The 27,205-nt window shown below is 38.6% G+C and overlaps 1 protein-coding gene across 3 annotated transcripts in view; it reads right to left on the reverse strand.

Moving 5' to 3' along the window:
- Window positions 1-27,205, reverse strand: part of LOC113060468 (protein Daple-like) — a 53,481-nt gene that overhangs the window by 8,869 nt on the left and 17,407 nt on the right. The window contains exons 4-26 of one of the 3 annotated variants that reach the window (XM_026229397.1): window positions 21,891-21,960; window positions 20,112-20,170; window positions 19,168-19,251; window positions 18,932-19,072; window positions 18,636-18,823; window positions 18,361-18,442; window positions 18,078-18,236; window positions 17,607-17,753; window positions 15,981-16,125; window positions 14,953-15,134; window positions 14,725-14,862; window positions 13,561-14,631; window positions 12,414-12,541; window positions 11,177-11,318; window positions 10,872-11,057; window positions 10,588-10,749; window positions 8,686-8,963; window positions 6,398-6,541; window positions 4,481-4,667; window positions 4,146-4,291; window positions 3,911-4,000; window positions 3,522-3,793; window positions 1-2,570 (exon numbers count right to left, since the gene is read on the reverse strand). The exon at window positions 1-2,570 is cut by the window's left edge and continues 1,532 nt beyond it. In XM_026229397.1, the coding sequence (XP_026085182.1) occupies window positions 2,389-2,570; window positions 3,522-3,793; window positions 3,911-4,000; window positions 4,146-4,291; window positions 4,481-4,667; window positions 6,398-6,541; window positions 8,686-8,963; window positions 10,588-10,749; window positions 10,872-11,057; window positions 11,177-11,318; window positions 12,414-12,541; window positions 13,561-14,631; window positions 14,725-14,862; window positions 14,953-15,134; window positions 15,981-16,125; window positions 17,607-17,753; window positions 18,078-18,236; window positions 18,361-18,442; window positions 18,636-18,823; window positions 18,932-19,072; window positions 19,168-19,251; window positions 20,112-20,170; window positions 21,891-21,960 (4,383 nt within the window). In that variant the 3' untranslated portion in view covers window positions 1-2,388. The remainder of the gene's footprint in view (window positions 2,571-3,521; window positions 3,794-3,910; window positions 4,001-4,145; window positions 4,292-4,480; window positions 4,668-6,397; window positions 6,542-8,685; window positions 8,964-10,587; window positions 10,750-10,871; window positions 11,058-11,176; window positions 11,319-12,413; window positions 12,542-13,560; window positions 14,632-14,724; window positions 14,863-14,952; window positions 15,135-15,980; window positions 16,126-17,606; window positions 17,754-18,077; window positions 18,237-18,360; window positions 18,443-18,635; window positions 18,824-18,931; window positions 19,073-19,167; window positions 19,252-20,111; window positions 20,171-21,890; window positions 21,961-27,205) is intronic. The other 2 variants (XM_026229395.1, XM_026229396.1) reach the window with 2 other exon arrangements.

Raw genomic sequence — 27,205 nt, forward strand, 5'->3', positions numbered from 1 at the left:
TGTATATGAGCACCATGGCTCAATGCATCAAAAAGCATGGTCTAAACTACTGATAAGAGTAATTCTAGATCATTTTTGAGGCTTTACATTTGCTAGGACATTTCCCAATACTCACTTTTTCACACATTTCGCCACACAAACTCTCATCTTAGCACAGTGGTTAATTACATATCCACTAAGCACGAAAACTACCAAAACACTTCTCTCAAATCAACTCCTTCTTCCAAAACTAGCAAATATTATTCAGTATATTTCAGTATTTTAATTCTATAGAAATATTGCAAGCTGCTGCCTTTTTCAGTTTTGTATTCTGTCAGGTTTTGAACTTGGGTTTTAAAAAGAATTTGTAAGCATGTGCAAAAATTGGTCTGTCTTCAGTGTGTGAAGAGTTTTGTGGATGACTTACTGATGTGTCCGGGTGCAACGTGTCAGAGTGCATGTGCAAACCACTAAGTTGCTTTTGCTCCTTTAAGCAACTCTATTTTCTTTTTTAATGACAGAAATGAGAAGGGGAAATGTCAAAAGTCAAACTCAAACACACATTGTCTATATGAGCATCATGCTCGAACTCAATACCAAATCAGAACAAGCATTATGTGTATGTGCATCATTTTTAGAATATATAAAACTAAAAATAGATGAGGAAATACAAAACCAGTCACAGAAATTCAAGTTGTGAACATCCGTTTCACATCAGAAATAATTTCACAGGATGTGCATGCATTGAGGTTTTCCTTCTGTAGGTCGCACGATAAATGCAATAGCTTCATGTAAATCTAAATCCAATTAAGATACCTATTGCTGTCCTAAGAATGGTGATTATGGGACAAACCCCAAGAATCGGTTTTGGAAGTAATGTGCCCTACATAAAAATCAATGGATCTCAGCCAAGTCTATCTGATTTGCATATAAACACTCCAAAACAGTCGCATGCACATAACACACAGTGGACGTACAGAGAAAACGAGCAAACCTTTAGCAATGCAAGTTCACAAGCAACGCATCGATACACACAGCATAAATCTAAGTTGTCACTTTTTTCTCCTTCAATCTCTCTGTCTGTATGCATGCACTTCATTTGATTACTATTGACTGCAGGCAGCAACTGTGGTCACATCAGCCCACCTTATTCAGCATGAGCAATATCACACACACATTTTTTAGGGCTTGAATTTCGTTTTGAAAAATGGGGGGATTCCCCCTTTAGGTTGCTCTTATGGGGTAGGGTAATTTGAGGAAGGAGTTAGGGTCATTTTAAAACATATTTTTTAACTACAATCATCCAACATAGAGGTTTCATCACCCAGTGTAACTGTTTTACAGTTTCTAATGTTGTTGATTCATATTTGTATTGTGAGGAAGATCCTTAAAAAGAACTTTGATTTCAAACTCTGAATTGATTTTATTTGAACTTAAAAAGAACAGTAAACTGTCAGTAATAAAGTATGAATAGATAAATGACAATCAATGGCAAAACAAACAAAAACAATATAAAGTTAGCCGTGTTTGTCAGGTAGTTATAAATTCAGAAAAGCCACAGAAACGAAAAAATATTTGGAACTTTAAAATAACACTGGTTAGTCTTCAATGTATAAATAAGCAGCAGGTTTATTTGGGTTGCTGTCTCTTTAAGACCTCGTGTACGGATCTAGCTGTTATACAAGTGTTGTTTCCCAACTGTTTAGTATAAATCGACTGTTTACGTGAATACTCATCAAGATGGGCATTTTGACAATTTTGTATGTATTTGACTGTTTACACTCAATGAGACGCAACACAACTTCATTTTGTAGTCACGCGCTCTCAAGATGCGCTCTATGTGCGCGCGCTTCGGGTGCGAGCTCACAGAAAGAGGTCTCAAAGAGAGCGCGCAACTACTGAATCGCGCACTTGCGTGTTAAATATCGTAAGACTCAGAAGCAAGTGCAAATGACACACTCCGTCATCTGTCCCGACCGTCTTTCATGCTGAAAGATTTGCGGGAATTTCCAGTTACAAGCGTGGAAACTGGGGGAATTCAAGCCCCGCCGAAATTCAAGCCCTGTTTTTCATGGCAAGCGCAAAGCTGACAGCATTTTGCTCGGTTAAATACACATTACTTACTGCACGGTTGCATTCAGAGTCCAGCAGCCTGGTCCCAGAGCATTTATATGTCTTGCAAGGTGTGTGTTGTGCGAGTGTGTGTGTGTTACTTTAGCACTGTGGGCCTGTGGTGGTGAGAGTGACAGGAAAATCTATTGTGTTTCTTTCTTTAGCGTTTAGCTCAGAGTGATATTGGTGCCTAATAAGAGTAGCTTGATGCTTGTTTAAAAAGAAAAATTAATAATGGTCGATGGGGAGAGCAATGATGAGGTAAGCAGCTGTGATGATGATGGAAAGGATGAAGTGTTAGAAATGGCCAATATGTGAAAAAGGCTCGGTGGGGGAACAGGGAACAAGGTTGTCAGATGAGGCCCAGAAGCGAAGGCGTCTGGTAATGGATCGTCGAGAGGCCGGCGGCGTCCCCTGAACGCGCATTTTCCCCTGGCTCTTGCTCCTGAGAAAGAAGAAACGCTTCGCTGCTGGGGGGGCTGGAGTGTGTGAGGGTTAATGTACAGACAGATACACAGACAGGGAGAGAGTTCAGAGAGTCAGTGGAAGAGAAGAAATGATGGTTCAGAGATTTAAAAAAAAAAAAACGGCTACATTTATGATTCATGAAGAATGAAGCCCAGAGGTTCCCTTTGAAGGTTATTTTGGCCATGCAATGTATCGTGAAACTAGGGAAAGTATTATTACTTGGAAAGCTGAGAAATGATAGACTGAAATTGGAAATTTACAGTGGGATTAGTTCATTGAGTGGATGTCAGAAGGAAAAAAAAGCTGTAATTAAAGTTACCCTGTAAAAAAAAAAAAAAAAAAAAGAGTCTCTTGGCGCCCCCTAGTGAAAAAGACAGATAGCTAATGCACACTAAAGCTAGTTTACTGCAAGTCAAATGTGGTTTGATTTGTGTTTTTGTGCTGATTTCAGATTTTAGTGAAGACCTGAAGCCGTTTGGTTGTTGTGAAAGTGAAGTTTTCTGAACTCGGGACCAAGACCCCAAAGTCACTTTAAAATAGGCATCTTGAGTTTCATACGGACTCTAGTGCAATTCACTATTAACATTTAGCAGTTCACCTTATTCCACTTATCTATTATGGTACAGTCTCCTCAGTATATAATTTCCAAGTAAAAAACAATGCAGTTCAGACCTAAAGAGTTCACAGACAAAATTGCCATCATTTGCTTATCCTCTTGTCATTCCAAACCTGTCTGAAATTCTTTCTTCTGTGGAACACGAAAGAAGATATTTGGAAGAATTTTGGTAACAGTTTTGATACCATTGTATAAGAGGGAAAAAAAAAAGATAAGGACTTTCTCAAAATATGTTCTCTTGTGTTCCACAGAAGAAAGACATAGAGGCAGAGTAAATGACAGTATTCTCATTTTGAAGTAAACCATGCTTTATATAATACTTTAGCTCTGAGACAGGATTTCTCACCTCGGCCGTTGAGGGCAGGTGAAAGGGTCGGGGACTGTATATGATTCTCCTCTGCGGAGGGGTTGTTCATAGAGTCCACGCTGAGGCGGGACTGTCTGGGGGGCAGTGGTGGTGTGCTCTCGGGACAGTCTATACATGTGGGGATCTCCGGCAGAGGGATGTCTGGAGCGCTTCGGAGTCTCTCATGTGGCGCGTCAGTTCGTTCTCGTTGACTTTCTTTCTTAGGTTTGATGAATTTCACTATTGCTTTGGCTCCAGCCCAATGCCTGCTCCTGTGTTAGAGGAAAAATAAAGGTCAAAACATCCTTTTGTATTCAAACTTCATACGAAAAAAAAAAGTTTTCCTAAAAGTGCAGTCTATTCGGTCTCGATCAGTACAGATTCCTCACTTTTTAGGAGTCGGGTCGTAGAACTTATACTGGTCCATGATCTTCTCCTCCAATTTCTCCTTCTGTCGTCGTAAAGAATTCAGCTTATCTCTATAAAAGAAAACAATGAAAAACAAAAGTATGACAAATTCATCCCAATGAGCTATTCTAATCAGCTAATATATTATTTAGAAATTTCTGTTTTATATCTTCAACAAGACAAGGTTTTTTTTTTTTTTTCTGTGACACTGCTCACATGTACTGTTTCTGTTCTTCGTGGTAAAGTTCTTTGCTCTCCATGGTTCTCTCTAGAAGGGTCTGATTTTGTTGGCTGAGCATCTGGATCTGACTGAGAAGATGATGGTTTTCCTCTTCCAAGTTTCCTTTCAAACGGGTTAGCAGCTGAATTGAGAGAAAGAATGATATCTTAGTGCTAGATGCGGAAAATAATCAGTATCAGGGCCAGAAATCAATATCTAGTCTCGCCTGTCGACTGTATAATACATCACGGACATAATAGTCATGGGGTTCTGGGCAGAAGCAGAGTGTGTTTCCAGTTTCAGTTCTTTCCTTTTACAAGGTCTCTCTCACCTCACAGTGGTTGTCCAGTTTGGTCATGGAGATGTCCAGGCCCTGATGCTGCTCTTTGAGTTGGTCGTAGCGCGCCTGCCAGCGGTTCAGGTCCAGCTGGGACTCGTTCAGAGAGGTCTTCAGTTCTTTGGTCTGCAGTTGTAGGCTGTCATACTCCCGCCTCAGCTGCAAGTGTGTCTGTGTCAGTCTGCAGGGCACACAGACAGAGGCTTAGACACTATCAGTTATGAGTGTTGCTTATTTTACCCAAATAAAATGTCTAAAATACTTAGGGTACAACCGGGCTAAAGGCGTACCTTAAGAAAACTTTGCTTTTTTTCACTACTCCCATAATGCATTCAAAATATTATGAATATATATGTTTTTATTGAACATACATGGCGCCACAGATTTTGTGTGAAACTGTGTAAAACAGTAAAGATTCTGAAAGGATTGAAGGAGATCTCATAATTTAATATAGCTTCACAGTAGCAAACAAGAAATATGATTGCTCATTAACATTATATTTTAAAACATACTGGTTTCATTATAAATATAGTGATTATCTCAGAAGTGGACACCAACTGAGTCTAACCATGTCATGTCAATAAAAATGGAAAAATCAGCCAGCTTTTTATTATTTTCTTAATTATTGTGCCTATACTGTAGGTGATTTTTTTGTGCCATCTAGTTGTTTAAAGTAGTAGAAAGCCAAAAGTGCCTTTAGCAACCATATATGTTATATTTACATCATTTAATCATTTAGCATTAAAGGGGGGGGGGGGTTTACAAGAGTTTAGTTAAGAGTTGGATTCCCATGCTAAACATGGACAAAGTTTCAAAAATTAAGTTGTACGTTTGAAGGAGTATTTCTGTTCCAAAAATACTCCTTCCGGTTTGTCACAAGTTTCAGAAAGTTTTTTTCGAGTATGGCTCTGTGTGACGTTAGATGGAGCGGAATTTCCTTAAATGGGTCTTAAGGACACATCTGCCGGAAGAGCGCGCGCTCCTGTATAGCGAGGCTTAGCACAAACATTTCACTGATCAGAGCGATTCACTGATCAGAGCGAGAGCGTCGCGAAATGTCACAAAAGGAGTGTGTTTTTGGTTGCCAGGGCAAGACAACCCTGCACAGATTACCAAAAGAGAAACAGCATTAAGGGACCAGTGGATGGAGTTTATTTTTACAGAGCATCAACAGAGTTGTGCAAGTGTTTGTGTTTGTTCCCTGCATTTCGAAGATGCTCGTTTTACAAACAAGGCCCAGTTTGACGACGGATTTGCACATTGTTTATTTCTTAAGGATAATGCAGTCCCAACGAAAAAAGGTCACGATCGTGTGTTGGAACCGCAGGCGGTGAGTAAAACTGCTTCAAATATCTCTGCCTCCTTGTTAGTGCGTCCCCTCCCATGCCGGAGACCCGGGTTCGAGCCCCACTCGGAGCGAGTCGTTGCTGCTGCTGCTCTCGTTCAGTTTCAGCCTCGGGATCTGATTCTGGATCATAAATAAATGGCTGAATCTGACTGTAAGCCATGGTTTGTTTTGGATGATGGTTTTTCCCTCACGGTAATGTCACAGCTTCCACATGCTCTCAACGCAAAAGCCTACTGGCGCTCGTGATTCCAGCCGGTCGTGTTTTTCCGGGAAAAATCGGTACAGACTATCTTTCTCTTATGAATATAATAAAACTAAAGACTTTTTGGAGTTATGAAGGATTTAGTACTACTCTATAGGTACTCAAGATTAACAGGATATTGAGTGAAAACGAGCATTTCACCCCCCCTTTAAGCTTTTGCTTCTGCTCTAGTGTTGAATGTTGTAGTCTCCTCTCGCCAGCAGAGGGCAGTACATATTTAACATGAATACTTCACCTCATGCATGTTTTCAACTGAAAACTGACTACTGGGTGATTGTTGTTGCTAAAAAGAGTCTCTAACCTGTCTACTTCTTCTCTCAAACTGCGGTTCTCCCCCAGGATAAGAGTGTTCTTGTGAATTTCCTCTCCCAGACTCTCCCTGTCCCTGTGTAGAGATGCCTCCAGTGCCTCCATAGCCTCCTTCTGCTTCAGGAGAACCGTGTATCTGTTCAACACAAATGTACATGCAGTGATTATTACTAAACATTTCTCTAGAACACATTCAAGTCACATGATCCAGGAGGATAAGGAAAGAAGTGTAGTTCCCCACTGATCTTCAACCAGGCCAAGGAAGATGCTGTTTTTAATTTTATGTCATTGTCAATGTAAATGAGGCTGACCAATGAAACACTCCAAATTTTTTCTAAATAAAAAAAAAACACACATTTCAACAACAAAACATGGCCTAGGACTTCAAACCAGAGTGAACTACTACACAGTACCTCTATCCATCAGAATATAATTTTCATTTCCATCAAATTAAAGATGGCATCTATCATGACAAAAGAGCATGGGGGCTTCACATTCACAAACCCCTAGAGAGTACTGATGGAACTGACACTGGCAAATTAAATAATGCACTAAAAACAAACAAAACCTATATTAAAATAAGAAATAATAAGAAATTATTTAAAAATGACTGGAAATAAATCAAATACATTCAGTAAACTTTAAAAGTAAATTATTAAAATTGTTTTTTTTAAATGTAAACACTAAACCAAACACAAATACAATATATATATACAATATATATATACAATATATATATATATATATATATATATATATATATATATATATATATATATATATATATATTATTTTGACACTGACACACTTAAGAAAACCGTTTCCAAAATGAATTTTCATTATTATTATTATTTCACTTTATTTGATCATTCAAATGTGCATGTGTGGTGAGCCACACTTTTTTTTTTAATTAATTTTTATGAACCAGGAAAGGTTTCTCATCACTTCTCCAGAATCTATTTCTTCATGACTGTTTTAATTAATTGTGGAGATGTAACAATATTTAATGAAAGGTTAACATGACTTAAAATCATAGGGGGTATTTCAAGTAAGTTATAAGTCACAGGGTTTTACGCAGACAAAAAGTCTGGGAACCTGTTTCATATTCCAGCACTCCTCCCAAAAAGTCTGTCTTGTAAATGGTTGGTGCTAATTTAAATAAATAATAGTAATTAGGAAATTGAGTGTGTGTGACATGTGGAGTGCTGGAGATTACAGCTGATTGGGACCCTGACAGCCATCTGCTGAACCCCTCAGCTGAGGCCCCCAGAGACACACCACTGCATTATTCATGAGCTAGAGAGACTGTATAAAACTATGTGAAGGCAAACAGAACCATGTTTTTCCTGTCTCTAACAAAAGGCACAATTTTCCACATTGCACCATGGGAAAATGAGTGTGACAGTTGTTGTGTTTGTGCTCATTAGTCTCTAATGTGAGCAGCTAAAAATAAGGGCCATTTTCCATTGTGACCCATCTCTAAAGTCCATTCAGATTCCCAGTGGGGTTGTTTCTTTAGCAACAGCACTGAAACCTTACATTCAAAAACTATATAGCAGGACAAGTCAGGCCTTAATGTCTATAAATGTTATCAAAAACATTAGCGTATAGTTTAAAAAATCCTAGTCCAGAATCATCTGCTTAAGACAAAGACTATTTTTCCAAATTGTGTGACTTTCTTCTGTGGAAGAATATTTTTTTTTAAGGAATGTTTCCAACCAAGCAGTTTCATTTCCCACTGACTTACATTTTTGTCCATACAGTTGCAGTCAATGGCAACTAAAACTGTTTGGTTACCAAAATTCTTCAAAATATTATGTATATTGATGGATTTGTATTTTTGGGTGAACTGTTCCTTTGAGTGCCCTCTATCTCTCAAGGTCTCGGTCACTGTCAGCGGTCCTAATAGTGTGAGGGTCACTGTGGCGACTCCACTTAGACCAGACATAGTTCATTACTCTATTGTTAACACCTCCTCAGGGAGACAGAAAGACATACAAGCTGCCACATGTGGAAGGGATCAATAACTCAACAAAGGTCACTTACTGTGTCAACTACTACAGAAAATGAGGCTACATGTGAAGGATGCTTATTGGATATGTCCTTCATTAGTGGATATGTTTTTCATTTTGGCATTTCCAATTGATGACGATATGCTTCTTAAAAGTAGTAGGTCATATACAATATATTAGATGTGGTAGGCTAGTTTTTATTTATTTCATATATTTTTGAAGAAAAGCTGGATGGCAGAGGGCTGATTGAGCCTGATGAGGAACTGACTTGCTCTCCAGTGCGCGGTGTTCTTGCTCCAGAGCTCTCTGGCTGCTCTTCAGTTCTGTGTGTCGGGTCATGAGCTGCTCGTACTCAGTCGCCTGCCTTTCGTGCACAGCAAGCAGGTGCTCGTGGTCCTGTGTGAATCGGTCACGGGCCGCACACGCCTCCTCGCGCTGTTTCTGAAGGGTCTCGGCCTCGGACTCCAGAGTCTGCAGCTGGGTCTGTAAAGCTCCGTACTGAGCCATGAGAGATGAGCTCTGGGAGCTTAGTGTCGAATTTTCCACCTGACCACAAAATAAAAGTGAAAACTGGAAGTTAATTGATTTTGTTTTGTATATTTTAAGCTTTCATAATATCACATTAAATATAATATATATATATATATATATATATTCAATGTAAAAAGGTTAACACTACCTCTATTCTCCAATAAATTAAAAGGGTTATTTAACTCTTCCTCTATTCTCCAATAAAAAAATAAAAAATAAAAGGGCTATTTAACTCTTCCTCTATTCTTCTGTAAAAATAAAATTAATTTAATTTAATTTAATTTAATTTAATTTAAATATTTTGTATTCCTTGTAGTAAATAATTTATTAGGGGTTTGGAATGACATGACAGTGAGTAAATAAAAATCCAAATTTATTTTTGGGCAAACAATCCCTTTAGTCTTGAGAAGCAACTGCCTTTCCTGCTGTATGGGTCAGAGGTGAACAGTTCAACACGCTGTTCTTATTCTGGAAACATCTGTCCTCCTCAGCAGCATCATACCTGCCATTTATTTAGTCCTTACGGTCACACAATTGCTTTCTCGTGTCACTAATGACCCTTACACAACCAAAAAATACAGAAATACAAATACAGAATGCATCCTCCTCACCATTTCTTTCTTACAGTGTTTGCTGGCCCTGCCATGCAGTGGCAATGTCAATGATTTCTATGTGTCTGACAATGTCAGATATTTCTGGCGATCAGAAAGTAGCGATTGGCTGTATAATCTCAAAATCTCAAGGGTGTTAATGGACCATGTGCAGGACAGTTTCCAAATTTGTAAATGTAAATTTCAGATAATTACATTATGTTGTTATAGGCAGGGGTGCACATGGTTTTTTCAGCCTAGTTCTCAGAAGAGAATCTGGAGATTTGGTTTGGTCCTCACACTGCATATAGCGTGACCCATTAAATGCAACTATAAAGAATGAAATAATAATAGTTATAATATTATTACACTTTATTCATTTAGTTTTTTTTAAATAAATAATAGTAAATAAACTAAATAAGTGTGTGATAATATCATAAAAAATAAAAAGCAGTCCTAGTATTAAATACAAATGCATTTATTTTATAGTAAATAAACGTAAAAATAAAATGCTAATATTTACTACTACTTTGTTTGTTCGCCTCTTTAAGAAGAATCGCTTTATGTATTCCCCAAAAAATCGTCTAAAAATAAATAAACAAAAGCGTTTTCATCATATTCAAACTTAAAAGCAGCAGGCTTTTATTTTGGCGGGTTACTCCCGGGTTGCTTCTGGATTTAGCGCTGCTGCTGATTAAAGCGCTTCAGTGGATGAATGTCACAGTTTTGTATTGTGCTTTGAAACGGTAGGCATAGCCTAGATTTATGCTTTCAGGTTGAAAATAAAACTTATATAGTACAGTTTGAGATCTAAAATGGTAATGGTAAGAAAAGAAATATTTACAGAATTTGACATGGTTACGGTTTTATTTTGAAAGCATGAGATGTGATTACTCATATTACAAGCGCTGTTTTTTTTAGAAGAGTCATAAATATTTAATTCAGTCCTGAAGTGAAACATGTAAGGCGAACTGCATTTATAATCTAGGAACAGAAGCCTGCCTCTGATGATTACAGTTTTAGACCAGCGATGTTTTTGTATACTCTACCTGTAGTTTAGCCGTTTCTTTATGAAGAGAAGTGTTGTGTTCTTGTAGAGACGCTGCCTGTTTCTGCAGAGCTAGTGTTTGTGCGTTGAGCTGTGCATTCTGGGAATCTAACTGCTTCAGCTGCTCCTTCAGAAGATTTTTCTCTGTCTGCAGGGCAGCATTCTGGGAAGGTCACAGTTGGATTACGTTAGTGCACAGATAAACTAGCAGGTATTCAAAGTTTAATTTGTAAAAAAAAAAAAAAAAAAAAATCCACAAGGCTGTAAGTAAATATGCCGTCTTACATTCTTCTCAACATCGATTAGTCGGTCCTTCAGTTTGAGCAGTTCGGCTGTGGCCTCCCTATGCTCCATCTCCCACTTCTCTTTATTTAGGCCCAATCCATCCTGCCCCAAAGACTGCTGGGAAATCTCAGAGTGAGCTGCCTCTTCCTCTTGCCTTTGTTTAAGTGCCTCCAGGTTCTTTTTCACCTGGTGAGGACAGATCAGAAGAAGGCCTGATTTAAGATGCAACAAATCAGCCACCTCCCCAACCTTCTTTGTTTTGACATGTACATGCATGATTGTGCTTCGAGAAAGCGTGGACGTACAGTGCAGAGTTCAGTGCGAAGTTGCTGGTTTAAGCTGCTGCTCTCCTCCAGGCGGGACTCCAGGCTCTGGATCTTCTCCTCTCTCAGATCCAGAGTCTTCTTCAGTGCGGACTCAATCTTTGTCTCCAGGATCTTATATCTACTGAAGGGTGAGAAAGTGGCATCTCTGTATATTAGATTTCAATCTGCGTGAGCATCAGAACCTGATCAATCTAATAAAAAAGAGTCAGATCTTTCTTAGATAACAGCGGCAGACAACCTAGTGAGTATTAAAAGTCTTTTGAGGAAACGTGCATACACACACACACACACACACACACACACACACACACCCTCTTGGATGGTTTACTAAAGCACAGTGGAATGTGTCTCTTGGTAGTAAATTTCTTTAAACATTAAGTGATCAGCAACAGCTAGCGTTTCATGACACTATTAGCTGGTGAGAAATGATTCAGTTCACATTCTGTCAAGTGTGCTACTTTTGATCTAAGTTACAAATACTTGTCACTTGTCACACTCACCACAATAAAGGGGTTAGAGGTGGGGGGGGGGGGTGAGAGTCTATTTCCTTGCTGCGAAAGATGAATACTTCACTACTAATCCCTCTTTAGGGAGCATTTCAGTGAAAACAATTAAAACTGGACTATATGTTAAGAGTCAGGCCTGTAATTACTTCATACTGCGGCCTCAATATAAAAAAAACTATTATAAACACAGCACTAAACACTGCAAAGCTCCTGCTTGACCACAATAACATAAAGAGCTTAGAACACTGCAACACACTAAAAATAGCATGCACTTAGACTATGATTATAAGGCAATGAACAGTGTTGGGGGAAACACTACTTTCTTACATTAGTACTTAACTCTCCTCATAAAAGTAATTTATTACATCATTCCATTCCATAGGTGGAAGTATGTTAGTTTTGAATTGTGTTTTCTCAAGTCTGTTTTACAGTGTACGTTCAAAAAGCAATGTGTTACTTATAATCTGAATGTACGCATGTTACTTATAACATGCTAACCCCAACACTTGCCATGAGAGGAAGAACAGACAGTGGAGACCAGTGGTGATGATGTACAGTATAAGAGATGGAAACAAATGTCTACAACTTTAGCAGCACCTCACCTGCTACAGCTTTGAGAGAGCAGCGTCCAGATAAAACAAGACACTTTATAGGATCTTACAACACTTTGTCCTTACAGACTACCAATGATCTCTCCAAATCTCACTCACTTGTCCTCACAGCTGTGTTCTTCCTGCAGGAGTTTCTCTCGGTTCAAGCCGATCTTCTCCAGCTCGTGGCTCAACTTCTCCAGTTCATTACACTGCTGCTGCACCCTCAGTTTCTCATTCACCAGCTCCTGCACAACAAAATATGGCCAGATTTTTAAATCAGAATGTCATAATTTGATCTTCAATTACTCTACATCAACAGAGTTGGTGTATGGTGACCTATGCTGAAATTTTCCAATCATTTAGTACTTTGAAATCAACTGCAAGCTTGCATTCAGATCTGCAGATCTGATAGAAAACACACTACTTTTCTTTGACAAGTTTCATTAATCGGTTTCATACGACATAATACAGAAGAAATTATCCGTCACTAATGATACTTCGCAACTTTAATTAATATATAAGATCATTTGACCCTTTAAAGAAAAGGTAAGGTTAGTTCAGGTTGTAAAATGTGTGATGCAACTCCTCAAAGACATAAGATTTATGATATTATTTCTTAGGGCTGTAAAATCAATAATCGCAATCAATCGCATCCAAAATAAAAGTTTGTGTTTTCATGCTTATTCATGTGTGCTGTGTATATGAATATTATATATATATATATATATATATATATATATATATATATATATATATATATATATATATACACACACACACACACACACACGTATATATTTAAGAAATATACGTAATATATATTAATATATAATAAATATATAGGTGTAAATATTTCTTAAAAATCATGTGTATGCGTGTATTTATACATTACAGATAAATATACACAGCACACAAGCATATATCATGTAAACAAACTTTTATTTTGATTGTCGATTTGACAGCAGACCTACTTTTAACCTACAAATATATTTATTTATTTTTTGATAAAATTGTTTTATGATCATTAATAAAATAATGATTCATTTTTACTTGATGGTTACACCACTTGACATTTTAAAGTCATTCAATTCAAACTGAAACTTTTCTTGAAAATAGTTTGTTTTTCATAACCATATGAATCGAAAATGAATAAAAAGAGTACACTTACAAGAACTTGGTACATTTCAAATCTGATTTTTTCAATATTTATTTTTTCCTTATGGACTATCTTTTATGTAATTGAGTCATACTAACTGTGGCATACCTCTCTTAGTGTGGCCAGAGTCTTCTTATCTATGGTGGCCTGTTTCTGCAGGTCTTTGTTCTCTCTCTCCAGCTCTTTGAGTCTCCCTGAAGCCTCTTTAAGGCGAACCAGCTCTCTATTGAGAGCTGTGCTTTCTTTCTCCATGCTGGCCAGCCTGAGGCAGTTCTCTTCCAGCGCTGTCTCCTTCACCTCCAACTGCTGCTTCAACCTACGTGTCTCCTTCTCCAGCTGCTTCTTCTCCTTCTCCACCTGGCCCAATTCCTGTTCCATTCCTCTCTTCTCTGTCTCCACTGTTTCCGCCCATGTCACCGTCTGCCTCAACCCCTCTAACTCTTGCCGCAGATCTTTCATCTCTGCCTCATTCTGCCTCAGCTCGCCCTCCAGACCTTGAATCTTGGTGGCGCTGTTGTCCAGGGTCTGCTGGAGCCGTTGGTTGTCCTGGCTCAGGCTGCTGCAGTTTATTTCCAGTCTTTCACTTCTTTTGGCTTGGGAGCGGAGCTCCTCCAGTGTGCGGCACATCTCCTCATGTTCCCGCTCTAATTCAGCATGTTCCAGCTGTAACTGAGCCAGGCGAGCGGCAGCTGGTCGTAGGGTCTCCAACGTACGTCGCTGCTCCAGGTTCTCCTCCTCAAGTTGCTGGTGATCCTTCTGCAGAACAGCCAAGCGTAGGCTGGCATTCTGCGCCGTGTCAGCCAGCTTCTTCAGCCGCCGATTGTCCTGTTCCAGAGTAGCGTTCTCACGCTCCAGAGCCTCGGCGCGTTCGCTTCCAATCTTCAAGGAGGCGGCTTCCCTCTGAAGCTGTTCTCGGACTCGCTCCAGGTGTGCTAACTCCCTTTCCAGCTCCTCGCAGCGCTCTCCTCTTTCAAGGAAAGAGTCAAGCTCTTTAGTCATCTGTCGTTTCTCAGCCTCCAGACGAGCTAGTTTACTGCCTGTTTCAGAGATGGTCTGGTGGAGAACCCGGTTTTCTGTCTCCACCTCCCTCACACGAGCCTCACTGTTGACTTGAGCACGCTTGCGGAGGGAGTTCATAGCCTGGGTCAGGTGCTCTTTCTCCTGCTCCAATTCAGAGATCTAATAGGCCACACATACAAACAAATGACATTTTAATCTAATGTTATGACCATCATGCTACACAGTTGGCTAGGTCATCTTTACATTTCTCACCTGTCTGTCTTTATCTGCCTGGATTGTCTCTAGAGTTTTTTCCAGTCTTCGTTTCTCCGTCAGCAGCTCTTCTCCAAGGTTCTCCATGTCCTGAGTCGTCTGCTTCTCTTGGTCCAACTGGGACTGTAGACGCTCCAACTAAAACAGACAACACAGAATAGATCTCATCAACATTCAATATTCTGGCTCTTAGTAAACAGTCAAAGGAAATGCAGAAATTAGATGTACCTTCTTGCTGAGGCTCTGATTCTCTCTTTCCAGTTCCAGTGCGTGCTGCTGACCTTCTTCCATGTGTATGGAAGCCTCTCTCAACTCCTGAATGGTGCTCTGAAGGCACTGGTTCTCCTTCTCCAGCTTCAACAGTCGGCTAGACGCTGTCTCATTCAGCTCAAACACAAATGACTTACGCGCTGTAGTAGGACACGAAAAAAAAAGAAAAATGTAGCTCTTTATTAGTAAGAGTCCAGCATTCTGATCAGATCAGATGAGGTGCCTTTTTAATAGAAGCACATCAGCTCCAAGATCTACCAATAATTTATAATAATTAATAATAAAAAAAACTACAGTATATTAAGTTGGATGTTAACTCCCTTATTGTTAACATGGTCTGAGATTTTAACCCCACTGTAAAGGTATTACATCAGCCCATTAGCAATCCAACTGTTCTCTTTGCAAATACATTTTTTTTTATCAACTATAATTTTTACTTATCTAGTTTTATATATATTGTATACACTGTATTTATGTAGTAAGCATTTATACTCGTTTGAGATTTGAGCAATCTGAGTGAGTGGCAAACATCAAGCAGGCATATGCTGAGTCATGCAAGCGTTACCCTCGAAACAATACATATACACACCTAACGGCTTACAAACAGCCTGAGGGTAGAGATATTTCAGAAACCAGTTTTTTTTCAAGACAACTAATGAACTCCAAAAAATCTCCCATCTGCGCTTGTCTTATGTTTTTAGAAACTTCAAATTCTAAAGCTCTATTAGCAGCAGATGAGCGTTTGTTCACTTTGCATGAAAAAAACGGCAAGATTCTCTGTTGGTAATATATTTGCATTGGGATGGGTCCTTAAAACAAATAAGCAACAAGCAGAAAATAGGCCAACAGTACATGACCCAAGTTTGACTCCTTATGCTGTATTTTCTAAAGCATATTACAAACTCAAATTCTAATTCAAGAGTAAAGTGAATGTCTCAGAAGGTTTCAAAGAGAACTTCTGTGTAAAAGTGCTGAGGTGGACTCACTATCGTTGACTTCATTGTTCTTGGCCAGTTGCTCCAGTTCCCAGCCGAGGTGAGCTGACTCATTCATGCTTTGCTTCTGAGAGATCTCCAGCAACATGTTCTCCTCCACCAACTCCTCTAGACGTTTCTTATCACCGTCCCTGTCCTAAACCACATCCAAAACAGGAAAAATTACTTTAGGGGCTATGAAAAAATATTGATTCACAAATTCATTGTGATGTTTTCTGAAATGATTCAACTTCAAAACAAAAATGTTATCAGAATTTTAACTATATACATTTTAAAGGGGATATGACGGATGCGATTTAAATTTTTCTGTTCTCTTTGGAGTGATACAAGCTCTTGGTGCATAAAGAAGATCTGTAAAGCTGCTAATACTAAAGTCTCAAATCCAAAGAGATATTCTTGAAAAAAAACTTAAAGAGTCAACCTGAAAGTTCACCTAAGAGTCTATCTAAAATCACTCATTCTAACACGCCGTAAAGGTCCCGTAATAACACATGACATCAGGGCGGGACGTGTAATGTACGAGTCGAAAACATTAGGCATGTTATACTTTCACCGAAGCAAGCGAACGATCTCTATGTCAGCGCAGAAAGTGAGGAACTAACTGATCACTGCTTCATTACAGTTTGCAAATTTTTTTTGTCGCAAACGTTGACAGCCAGTAAAAGAGTCGCGCGATAATGTGCGTCATCACTGATGACGTTAACTGATTTTGCAGAACATTTAGACTGATAACTTCCATGCTCAGATGTGGCAGATTTGTCACAGGACGCGCAATATGACAGTTGCGTCTGACTATATATGAACTAGCTGTTTTAAATACAGTATTTTTATATTTAACGTTAGTTTATCAGTATGTTTGAAAGTATTTTTTTCGATTATTGGCGATTCCATAAGTTTCAGAGGTTTCAGTTATGGTGTTGATTTATGTTTCTTTAACTAATCAAAGAGTCCTGGGGGGAGTCAGAGGTTACAAAATATTTCCACTATTGATAATAAATCCACATATTACAATGATTTCTGAAGAATTCATGTGACACTGAAGACTGTAGTTATGGCTGATGAAAATGCAGGCTTGCTACTACAAAGAATATTAAAACAGAAAACTGTTGTTTTAAATAGTAATAATATTTCACATATTGCTGTTTTATTGTATTTTCGATTAAATAAATGCAGCCTTAATGAGCAAAAGACACATATTTAATTACTGATCCCAAACAAGGGTACAGTGTACATTAAAGGGGTCATATGACTTTGCTAAAAAATAACATTATTTGGTGTATTTGGTGTAATGCAATGTATTTATGTGGTTTAAACAAAAATATGTCAGCAGTATGCCATTACATAATGCATGTTTCCACACAGAGTTAAAGGAACAATGGCATTCTTGTGGACAAATCCAGAGAACCCTCAAGTATCAAAACTTCTGCATACTTTGGAAATTAGTCAACTAGGTCTACCGCATGTTTTATTGCTCCTACGTTACAAAACAATAAGATGAACCAATAATTCGTTTATAATCACATTGTGAATCAAAACCAATTCTAATTGTAAGGTACATAAAGATTCTCAACACAGATGCATATAGACACCACCAAAACAATTTCCCATAACACTTACAATTTCCATATCGTGCAATTTGGAGCGCAGCTGGAGGTTCTCCTTCTCCAGTTCATGTAATTTGTCACAGCGCCCCCTGGCCCCTGAAAGCTGCTCCTCCAGCATGGACTTAGTCTCCAGCAGAGTTATATTGTCCTCTCTTAGCTCCTGTGCACAAAGAGAGGCAAGAGAGAAAAATGAAGTGATGGGCAAAAAGAAAAGACCAAATGGCATAGAGAGGATGACGACAGCAGACTGAGAGAGTCAGGGGGCTGTCAGTGACAGCTCAGAGGCATTATATCTGAGAATTAGAAGCAACAGGGGCCCTCAGCAGGCAGCTGTTCATCAGTCACATGCCAAAGAAACCAGTTCCTACCCTTCTGTTTTTTCCAGGTAATGACAAAGATGTCCAGATCAGTTTTTTTATACAATGCTGAATGCTGGCATTCTTAAAATGAAAATGAAATGTAACATAGGTTGGTGCGTGGTTACCTCTATGCGCGTCTTGTAGAAATGGATATCATTTAGCTTCTCTTTGCAGCGAGCCAGTTCGGTTTCCAGGCGATCCACTTTTCCAGCACGTTCCCTCAGAGCATCCACCTCATCACGGTACGCCCGCACCGAACGTGCCTCTGCCAGCACCTGCGTGTTCTACTCACACACAAACACAACCGATGAGAATTCAAGTTCACTTAAGCTAGAGTAAAGCGTTTCCCAGGTTGAGTCGACTGTGTGAAGTGTGAATTTAAGAAAATAAAGGGTCTTGAAGTTATACCTCCTGCTTGAGTTTCTGAATCTCTGCATCCAGACGCTCAATCTCATTCTTGGCATCGATCAACTGCTCAGCCTTCTCCTCTCTGTAGAGAGTACATTCACAATACTGATAAGCTCCACTAATAGACTACCAATACATTTCAAAGGTCGATATTTAGGATATGTAATGATAACTGATAAGTTTTTCTGTTTCAGAAGTGGGATTTTAACAGTGCTGAGGCTGTCAGCGAAGGTCGAAAGAAGGCAAAACAAAAAGTGTTAACTTTACACGCTTACAATTCTTGGCGTGATCGCCGCAGTTTGGCCTTTGTGTCGGCTAGCTCCACAGTTAAATGTTGTCGATCTTCTTTAGACAGTAGGGTGACAGGGTACATGGACATGTGCTCAGGGCTAGGAAAGCCCAAGAGACTAGGAGGCTGCTGGGACTGAAGATAGTCCTTCTCCTGGGTCAGCTCTATGATCAGCTAAAGACACAAAACAGATCCATCAGCATCTAATCAGTCATGATCAACGTCATGAGGAAGTTCCTTGTAAATAGTTGATTGTCGTTGGTGCTGTTAAGATCGGCATACCTCAGCAGACTCATCTCGCTCGTCTAGGAGTTTGCGTAGGTGAAAGGCCATGGTTCGAGACAGAGGGTCCAACTGCTCGGCGGGGATCTCCCTGACCTCCATCCACTGCAGGTCCAAGACATTCTCCTGGTTGTGAGTTACCTGTAATCAAGAGGGATTTTGCACCTCCAATACATCTTCTATATGATATACTTAAGAAGTTTAAAAGTTATTTGGCTGAAATCAGGGAAGCTCACTTCCTGAATGTGTGTCACGATGGCAGCTTGTGTTTCAATGTCAAGCAGCTTGATCTTCTCAATCATTTCTTCTTTACGATCACACTGTTGGGAAAAATGAAGAGAATGAGGAAAAAATGGAAGGGATGGAAAGAGAAGGGAAAAGAGACGAGAGGAGGATGGCCCCGGGGAAAGGCGAAGGAAGAGAAAAGGTAATAGAAATCAGACGGGGAGAGGAAACGGGAAATTGTAAGGCAAGAGGAAAAGGAGAGATGAATTATAAAAAGGGAAGGGAAAGGGAGGAGGAAAATAAGCAGAGGAGAGTTACAGTTTAAGACTACCACAGATGCTGTACAGTTCCATATCACATATTTTTATGAAATCAGCATTGCCTAAGGATTCATTACTACGCCTTGATGGTGATTAGTCAAATAAACTGCTGGTACAGAGGAAAGAGTGGGAATTAAGTCAGAGATGGAGCCCTTCTTTGAATAAAAGAATGCAGGAGATACTTTCAAACAGGATAAAGACGGAGTTGTGTGCCTCGTGACTGGAATGCAGGATTAGACAAGCTCAAAGAGACTCTGAACAGAAAGCAAATCAGCAGGCAAATGTTACGCTGGGAAGTTTAATGCTCTAAATCAATGTGAGCTGTTTATTCTCCATTCACAGAACAAGAAAAACCAGCTAGAGACGGGGCTAAAAGTGTGAAAGTACCGGCCTGCACAGAACAGACACATGAGATCCTCAATCCTCAGGAAAAGGAGTAGACATAAAAACATCTTGGCATATCTAACCCAATAATCTGTGCTGGCTTCTCTGGGACATATCTGGATGAATGCTTTGTTTTGTAGCATAATGAACGCGTGTTCTTTTTTCTTTGGAAAAGCAGGGGCATGCCCGGGCATGGTGAGGTGGATATGATTTCCTGGCGCTGGTCTTTAAATGTGGTTCATTATGTTTACCTGAACAGCACAGCCCAGTATCAGCAACAGCAGTCTCTTCACCTCCTCCATGCTTTTACCTGAGGGAATCAAATGGTTAGAAATCACAAGAACTGAAAGTAAGATGCTATTAATAAAACAACAGAAATGAAAGAAATAAACCTTCATTTTAACTAAAAAAAGAGGAAGTTTATACAAAAACTTTAGCAGATACTGCAAGTTATGCCATAATGATTTGTAATTTTTTTATTAATTTTTTTTTTTATAGTGCCACATTCTACTGCATCAAGTACTGATTTCAGTATCGTTAGCTAAAAATAAAGCAAATAATAAATTAATTAATTAATAAAATGTTGCCTTGGCAACTAAAATAAAATATTAAATCAATATTTTAATATTTTATAATACAATTTAAGTGTTTAAATGATTAAAACTGAAATAAAACAATAAAGCAAAACATAAATATAAAAAACTAATAAGAATGTCAAATGTATATACCAAAATTACTCAAGCAAAATTTAAATGAGAACACAGAATATAAAAATAAAATATATTTCAAAATATTAATAAATACTATAACACTACATAGATAATACTAAAATAACACTGATTGTTTTATTAACTGTAAACTATGGTTAGCATGATTTAAGAGAGTTGTATAAGAGAAGTATGTTTTTAGTCAATCCTCACAGCTAAAGAGTCAATGCCATCACTGTTGCTCAATGTCAAAACAACACGCTCTTACAGTTTGACCATTAACAAAATATTACATTTCTCCTGAGCCATAAACCTTGAAAAGAGGATTTGTGAGAGAATATTCTCTTTCTTCAACCATTAAATATAAAAACAATCATTCACACGCAGTCTTAAAACATTACAAAACACACTGACTCTTTAACAATTACACAAACCCTTTGAGAGAAAGTTATTTTTAACAACTATTTTGAAGCTTGTGTCTGTGCGCAGGTGAGTGTGTTTGTGTCTGGCAGAGTAATAAATACTCTGGAGAGAATGGATTGGGTGAAGGGGTGCCGTCACCATAGCGTCGCCACCCCACCCTACAGCGTACCCCCTTTACACACACAGCAGAGGAGGAGCCATGAGGAAAGACTATTGTCCATTACAAGTGAAGCTTAAAATAAAAACACAAACATCAGAAAGCACAGGTAACACAAGTTAAGAAACACATTCACCAGCAGCACTGTAGAAACCTCTATAAAATCTTACTGACTTCTGTGAGGCGAAATATATATTTATCATACAGTCAAGTTTTTTCTGATGACATTACTTCCTTACATCATTTCATGACCAGAATGTGGTTACAAGTAGCCCACTGAACCAATATGTGCAGACGTACACTAATACAGCACCCATGAGAAGCCCAGGCTATTTTTGTATATGCAAAACCATTATGTACGTATCCAGTAGGCAGCAACAATGGGCAGAGAAGGAAATCTTGTCTATGCACACTCATAAAGGTCAACCTGCAGATCACAATCACATCTCAGTATAATAAAGGTCTGTTTTGCGTGTCTGTTGTCAATGTGTATTTTGGAGTAGAACGGCAGACGTGCAGAAGTGATCATGTGTCAGGGTCACCTAATATGAAAGTAATTTAAATGCAACCTTACAATGAAAACTGCAGTTATGTATAACCCAGTCACATTTTAAACCATTAAAGTAGTGATACCTGAACTACTAACAACTGGCCATTCTGAAATGAATCAGCTAATACTGGAAAGACACCGGTTTAGTAGAATGATTGAGTGGCTTATTTATAGTATTATGAATGGGCGATACCTGATAATGGGTCCTTAGCGATGGCCAGCACATTGGGCAGGTTCATGAGGATGAGCTGTTGAAGATGCTCCTGAGAGAAAAAAGAAAACATGCTCGTTGTAAACGGGTAGAATACTGTGATGGCACCTTAAACATTCGGCCTATGTAAAAGGACAACAGTGAGGGGCGAAGTAGGTGAGATTCAAGATGGCAGCCTGCCTGAGAGATGGACGGGTGTCAATATTTGGGGCGAGGAACTTAAACAAGGTCACGGGTAACGTGGGAACAGGAAACTCCCATTTACGACAGACAGGCAGGAAATCAAACTGGAAATGGGAAACATTAGCAGCCCCAGACGAGGAATGTTTTGGGTGGGGAATATCAAATTCCATCATAGGGGCAAAATATGAGCTAGACAATATTAAAATACAAAAAACATCATCAGAAAAAAAGCGTCATCCAGACCTGAGGGCATAAATGTCTAGAGTGAACTTGACTTCAGGCACAATGGCCTCCAGGGTAACTAAGTTCAGCGAAAAGTACACAAAGAACAAGACCAAACAGATCCAACTGACCAAACCCTTCATTCCAAAACACACTTAGATAAGAGCACTGAAATCAGTGACAGAATGACATACCTTCTGATTTTTCAGAATCCTTTCTGAAAGCTCAACTATGCTTTCCCACAGATCATAAGGGGAATCCATACATGTGTATATATAGACTTTTTTCTTCACATTAAACATTACATTTTATTTTACACAATCCTACTATCCCACTATCACAAAAAAACAGTCCAAGTTTTAAAAAACACATGCAGAGTCTACTTTTCTTTCCATAACGTTGTGGCTCATCTGGCTGTTTCTGAATGGAAAAAACACATCATAAACCAGCCTGATTATGCAGGCAGCCCGCTGACTAGTCAGTCTTCAAAATATGTAGTTCTGCACATCCACAGCTTCAACAAACCGAAGGCATGCTGTAAGCAAATGGACACACACTCTCACCCAAGTGCATGGCTAGCTACACAGCTAATTAGAAAGTGTGTTATCCCATTCGACATCATCAGGCCCGGACCCCCTGCTGACAACTCAATCTCAACAGGGTGACTCCAAGGGGAGGTCTTTGTGTGTAGAGACCCTGAGATGCGAGCCTCATCCAGTAGAATAGAGCCGGCCCAGCTGAGCCAGACCACACTGCCTTTGTCAAAACTGAGGCCTGCGAGCATTCCTTTCTTTACTGCTGTCCTTCTCAAACACGCTCATTCACAAACACTGAGAATACTTCAGAAGTATAATGAACCAAAAACTCTACTTTATCTTCCTCTTTGTCCATTAGTATGTAGAGCATGTAGCCAAAGAACTTTCAATGCATCAATTTGAATGTTTTCTAGTGATAAACCCGTTAACTCTTTGAATTGTTATGAGACACATGATACGAGAATGTTTTGACATTATAGACATCATAACTGGTACAAGGCGTTTTCTTTTAAATGCTTCATGGTGATTGTAGCTATGATGGAGAAATTTTCAGAGAATAATGACTTAAATTCCATTCTATTCCCGATGTCACTAGCAATATTAAATTATTGGGTGTTAATATGTGAATATTATATTACAATTAATATGAACTACAAACTTTTTGAAATTAAGATGATAGGTGATGGCAAATATAATCTAAAAAAACATTAAATATGAGATATGATCATGTACAATACAATTACACATGAAATACTGGCCAATAAATATAGCATACACAATATCAACTGATAAAAATCCTAACCGTTGCAAAATCTACATGTGGAAATACACTGCCCTCACATGAATCTCCAGATCAAAATCCGGATTATTAAATCAACTTGAAATTATTTTTTCCCCTGTGGAGCTACAGTACACTGAACCACAGTAAATGTGACACCAGTAGATGTATGGACAATTTTTTAAAGTTTGGCATCCGTTTCACCCTTTGAAGAGTTTGAGAGCCATAGACTAACATTGTTTGGAAAAGAGCAGCATCAACATTCTGCAAAACTTTTCTGTCCACAAAAGAAACAAAGTCACATGGCTTTGTAACAGCATAAGTGTGGGTTTTCTTTTTTTGGTGAACTACTCTTTTCAGAAATTCACTCTAGTCCAAGTCTATTGTATTGCAATGCATTTATATTTCGCCTTTACATCAGGTAATCTGGTCCCTGCATATCAACAATGTTTATTTATTTTCCCTAAATGCAAGAAAACCCTTAAAATCCACTTGAGTAGTCTTGTCATTCCTGTATTTTCAGGAACCACTGATGTAAGACCACTTCCGCGATAACTATGCACAGTGGAATAAGCTAAGCACTCTGGGATGAAACTTAAGTGTTTCTGACTGACAGCCAGTCTGGTGTGTATAATTACAAACAAGAGCGCGTTTCAACCTGAAATGGAAAAAAAATGCTCTTCACGGTGTTTGATTCGACAGCTGCACTGCGGTGGGGTGCGTAAAGTTGAGTCACGTTAAGCATCTCTCCATGAACACCTCATTCTTTACTTACCAGTTAATCTGATCATTTCTGCGCTGCTAAATTCAAGCAGGCAGATTACTAGATTTGAGTCATACGCAAGACGAGGAGGCATTCGTGCCAGCGTTAGGATCTAGTTTCAACTAACAGTTGAGGACGGAAAAACATATGAAGGATCAGCTAACACTTCTTGCCTGACAGAGATACCATTTCAGATACATTACAACTGTAGAAACTACTGCAAATACACACAACAAAACAGGGAAGAACTGTAAATGTAATATCACCAGATAGCAGATAATAACAAGACAACACAGGCCTGTACCTGCAATTGCACCGTTACTGAAAATGACTTGCCTGAAGTAAGTTATTGATGGACATGTATCCATATCACAACATGTTTGTTAAAAGACTAACCTCACATATTCTCTCTAAAGCCCTTTCAAAATAAAACGACTATTAAAGGAACACAAACATTTTATAAAATGGAGGAAACAGAGACAATTATGATTTCACACTGAGGAAATATGGGAGTGTTGGTTTTGTCCATCCAACTTCACTCCTTATTCAAATGGCATTTTCCACTGTAAAATCATGACAGGAAAGATAACCTCAGCACCTTCATACTTTGTTACGCCATGGGAACATCCACAAAAAATGGTGGTTTGGCATATGTCTTCATGAAGTCATTGTGCAACTGGACAGAATAACTGGAAAGTTTCATAAAACTTTCCTGAGTTCATTTCCTCTGTTGCTGCGTGGAACAATGCCTGAACAGTAAATTCGGACAGGAGACCTTTGGCTCTGGGGCTGTTTTCACGGAGGTCCACACTGGTATCTGCCCAACCCCTGCTGGGTTCATGATTACAGGCCAGTGCGGTCAACTCACCTTCATTATCTATACACTTGGAGTGTGAGTTGGCATTCAGAGCTCTTTTGACATTAATCAGCCTAACTGATATTTAAAACAGCTACATTAACCTTATTTACTTTCTTCATAAATGTTCTTGCTCTTATTGTCCATGTTTCATCAGCGCATGTTAATTTACAGAAAAATAAAAAGAATTATTAGTTAACAAAATGTAACTTTTCACACATTTCTGCTCACATAACCAAAGCTGTATGGGATGGAAACAATGATATTAACCAATTATATCATAACCTAAGATGATTCCATCTAATCATATCCTGATTGATAAAACCAAGTCCCACCCACCCTACATTACGTTCTGCTTAAAATGTCAAATTTGCGTTGCAAATGCAGTCATGTTATGTGTGACATTTTACAGCGTTCCATTTCAAATAAATGCTGTTCTAAACTCTATATTCTATTCTATTCAGTGATCATAATAGGAAATGTTTCTTAAGCAGAAATCAGCATATTAGAATGATTTCTGAAGGAGGCACTGAAGATAGAAGTAATAGCTGCTAAAATGTATTAAAAATTGTTGTTTTAAATCATAATGTGTCACAATATAATTTTTTTCCCCTGTATTTGATTAATAAAATAAAGGTTGCCTTGCTGACCATAAGAAACTTCATTGAAAAAACACAATATTTTACAGTAATTATTAAAAATATTTGACATTTAGTGCACTTCTTGAAAGGACTTCTTGCCCAGGAGGAGAAAGAGAAATGGACAAATATAAGAAGATAATGAGAGCTCTTCACCTGAGATGAAAGGATGGACTCCTCTCCAGTGGTAATAATCAATAACACAGCAGTGATGGAGCTCTGGCATCGACACACTTCACCAACAGACTTCTGTTGAGCAGCACATCTCCTAGTGCCTCATAACACATCATGCTTCATCAACAGATTCTCGTCTGCTGAATTAGACGAGAAAACCAGAAACCAAAATGGTCTCAGAAAGTTCAGTCCTCACTGGAATAAACTGGTCAGGGTCATGGAGTATGTACTTGCTCCCTGTGAGGATGTTATTTTAGTTCACAGATTCAAGGAAATACTTGGAATGATGGGTAGAAATTCAGAGCAAAATGACCATTCATGTTTATCACAATGCAAACATAAGCGGTTGATCGATAGATTGCCAAGTCCGATATATTGGCAGATATTTGGCATTTTTAAAATATCGGTTCAAGGTGCGCATTTTGACGGCGCACCAGACTTTTATTTTGACGGTGCAATTTATTTATTATTTATTCTGAGTGCACACAGTGCTCACGCGCTCTCTCGTTTACAATTGCTTTAATTAGTAATAGAAAAGCAAACATTATAATACTTTCTCGTTTGCCATAGGCATTAAGCAAATATGCATTTATATCATAAACAAATCTTTGATTGGCTAATGAACATTTAATTTCACAAACCTTGCAAACTTCCAGCTGAATCCAGCTGTGAGATCTTGTGAAGTGTGCATTTTTATCCAGCATGAGTGTGTGTTCTCTGTGTGACGGTCGGCCCATGTGAATTGAATGCTTTAAAGCACACAAACTTCCCAGAATACTGAATGCCCTGTTAGTTACAGTGTTTATTTCCATTTTAATTATTTTTCTTCAATATTTAATTGTGAAAAATACTTTGTCATCTAAAGTATGTTTATTTTACACATTTATTTTTAATCCATTGTTAAATTATTTAAAATGTCTTAAATATTAATAAAAATTATATAATTCCAGACCAAGTCATGCCACATGCTCAATTTGGGCTGTGGTGAACACTCTCATTTAGAAAGTGTCTATGTCGGTTTATGCCTGTTTGTGTTATTGAAAGTAAAGGTCAATTTCACCAAACGTGTGGCCCATTTCTGTCTTTTCTCAGTGGCCTGGTGTTCTATATCCACACGCTGAATACAGTTCTGTACATAAACACACAC

Source organism: Carassius auratus, chromosome 42, assembly GCF_003368295.1.
Source record: "Carassius auratus strain Wakin chromosome 42, ASM336829v1, whole genome shotgun sequence".
In the NCBI taxonomy this organism is placed as follows: Eukaryota; Metazoa; Chordata; class Actinopteri; order Cypriniformes; family Cyprinidae; genus Carassius; species Carassius auratus.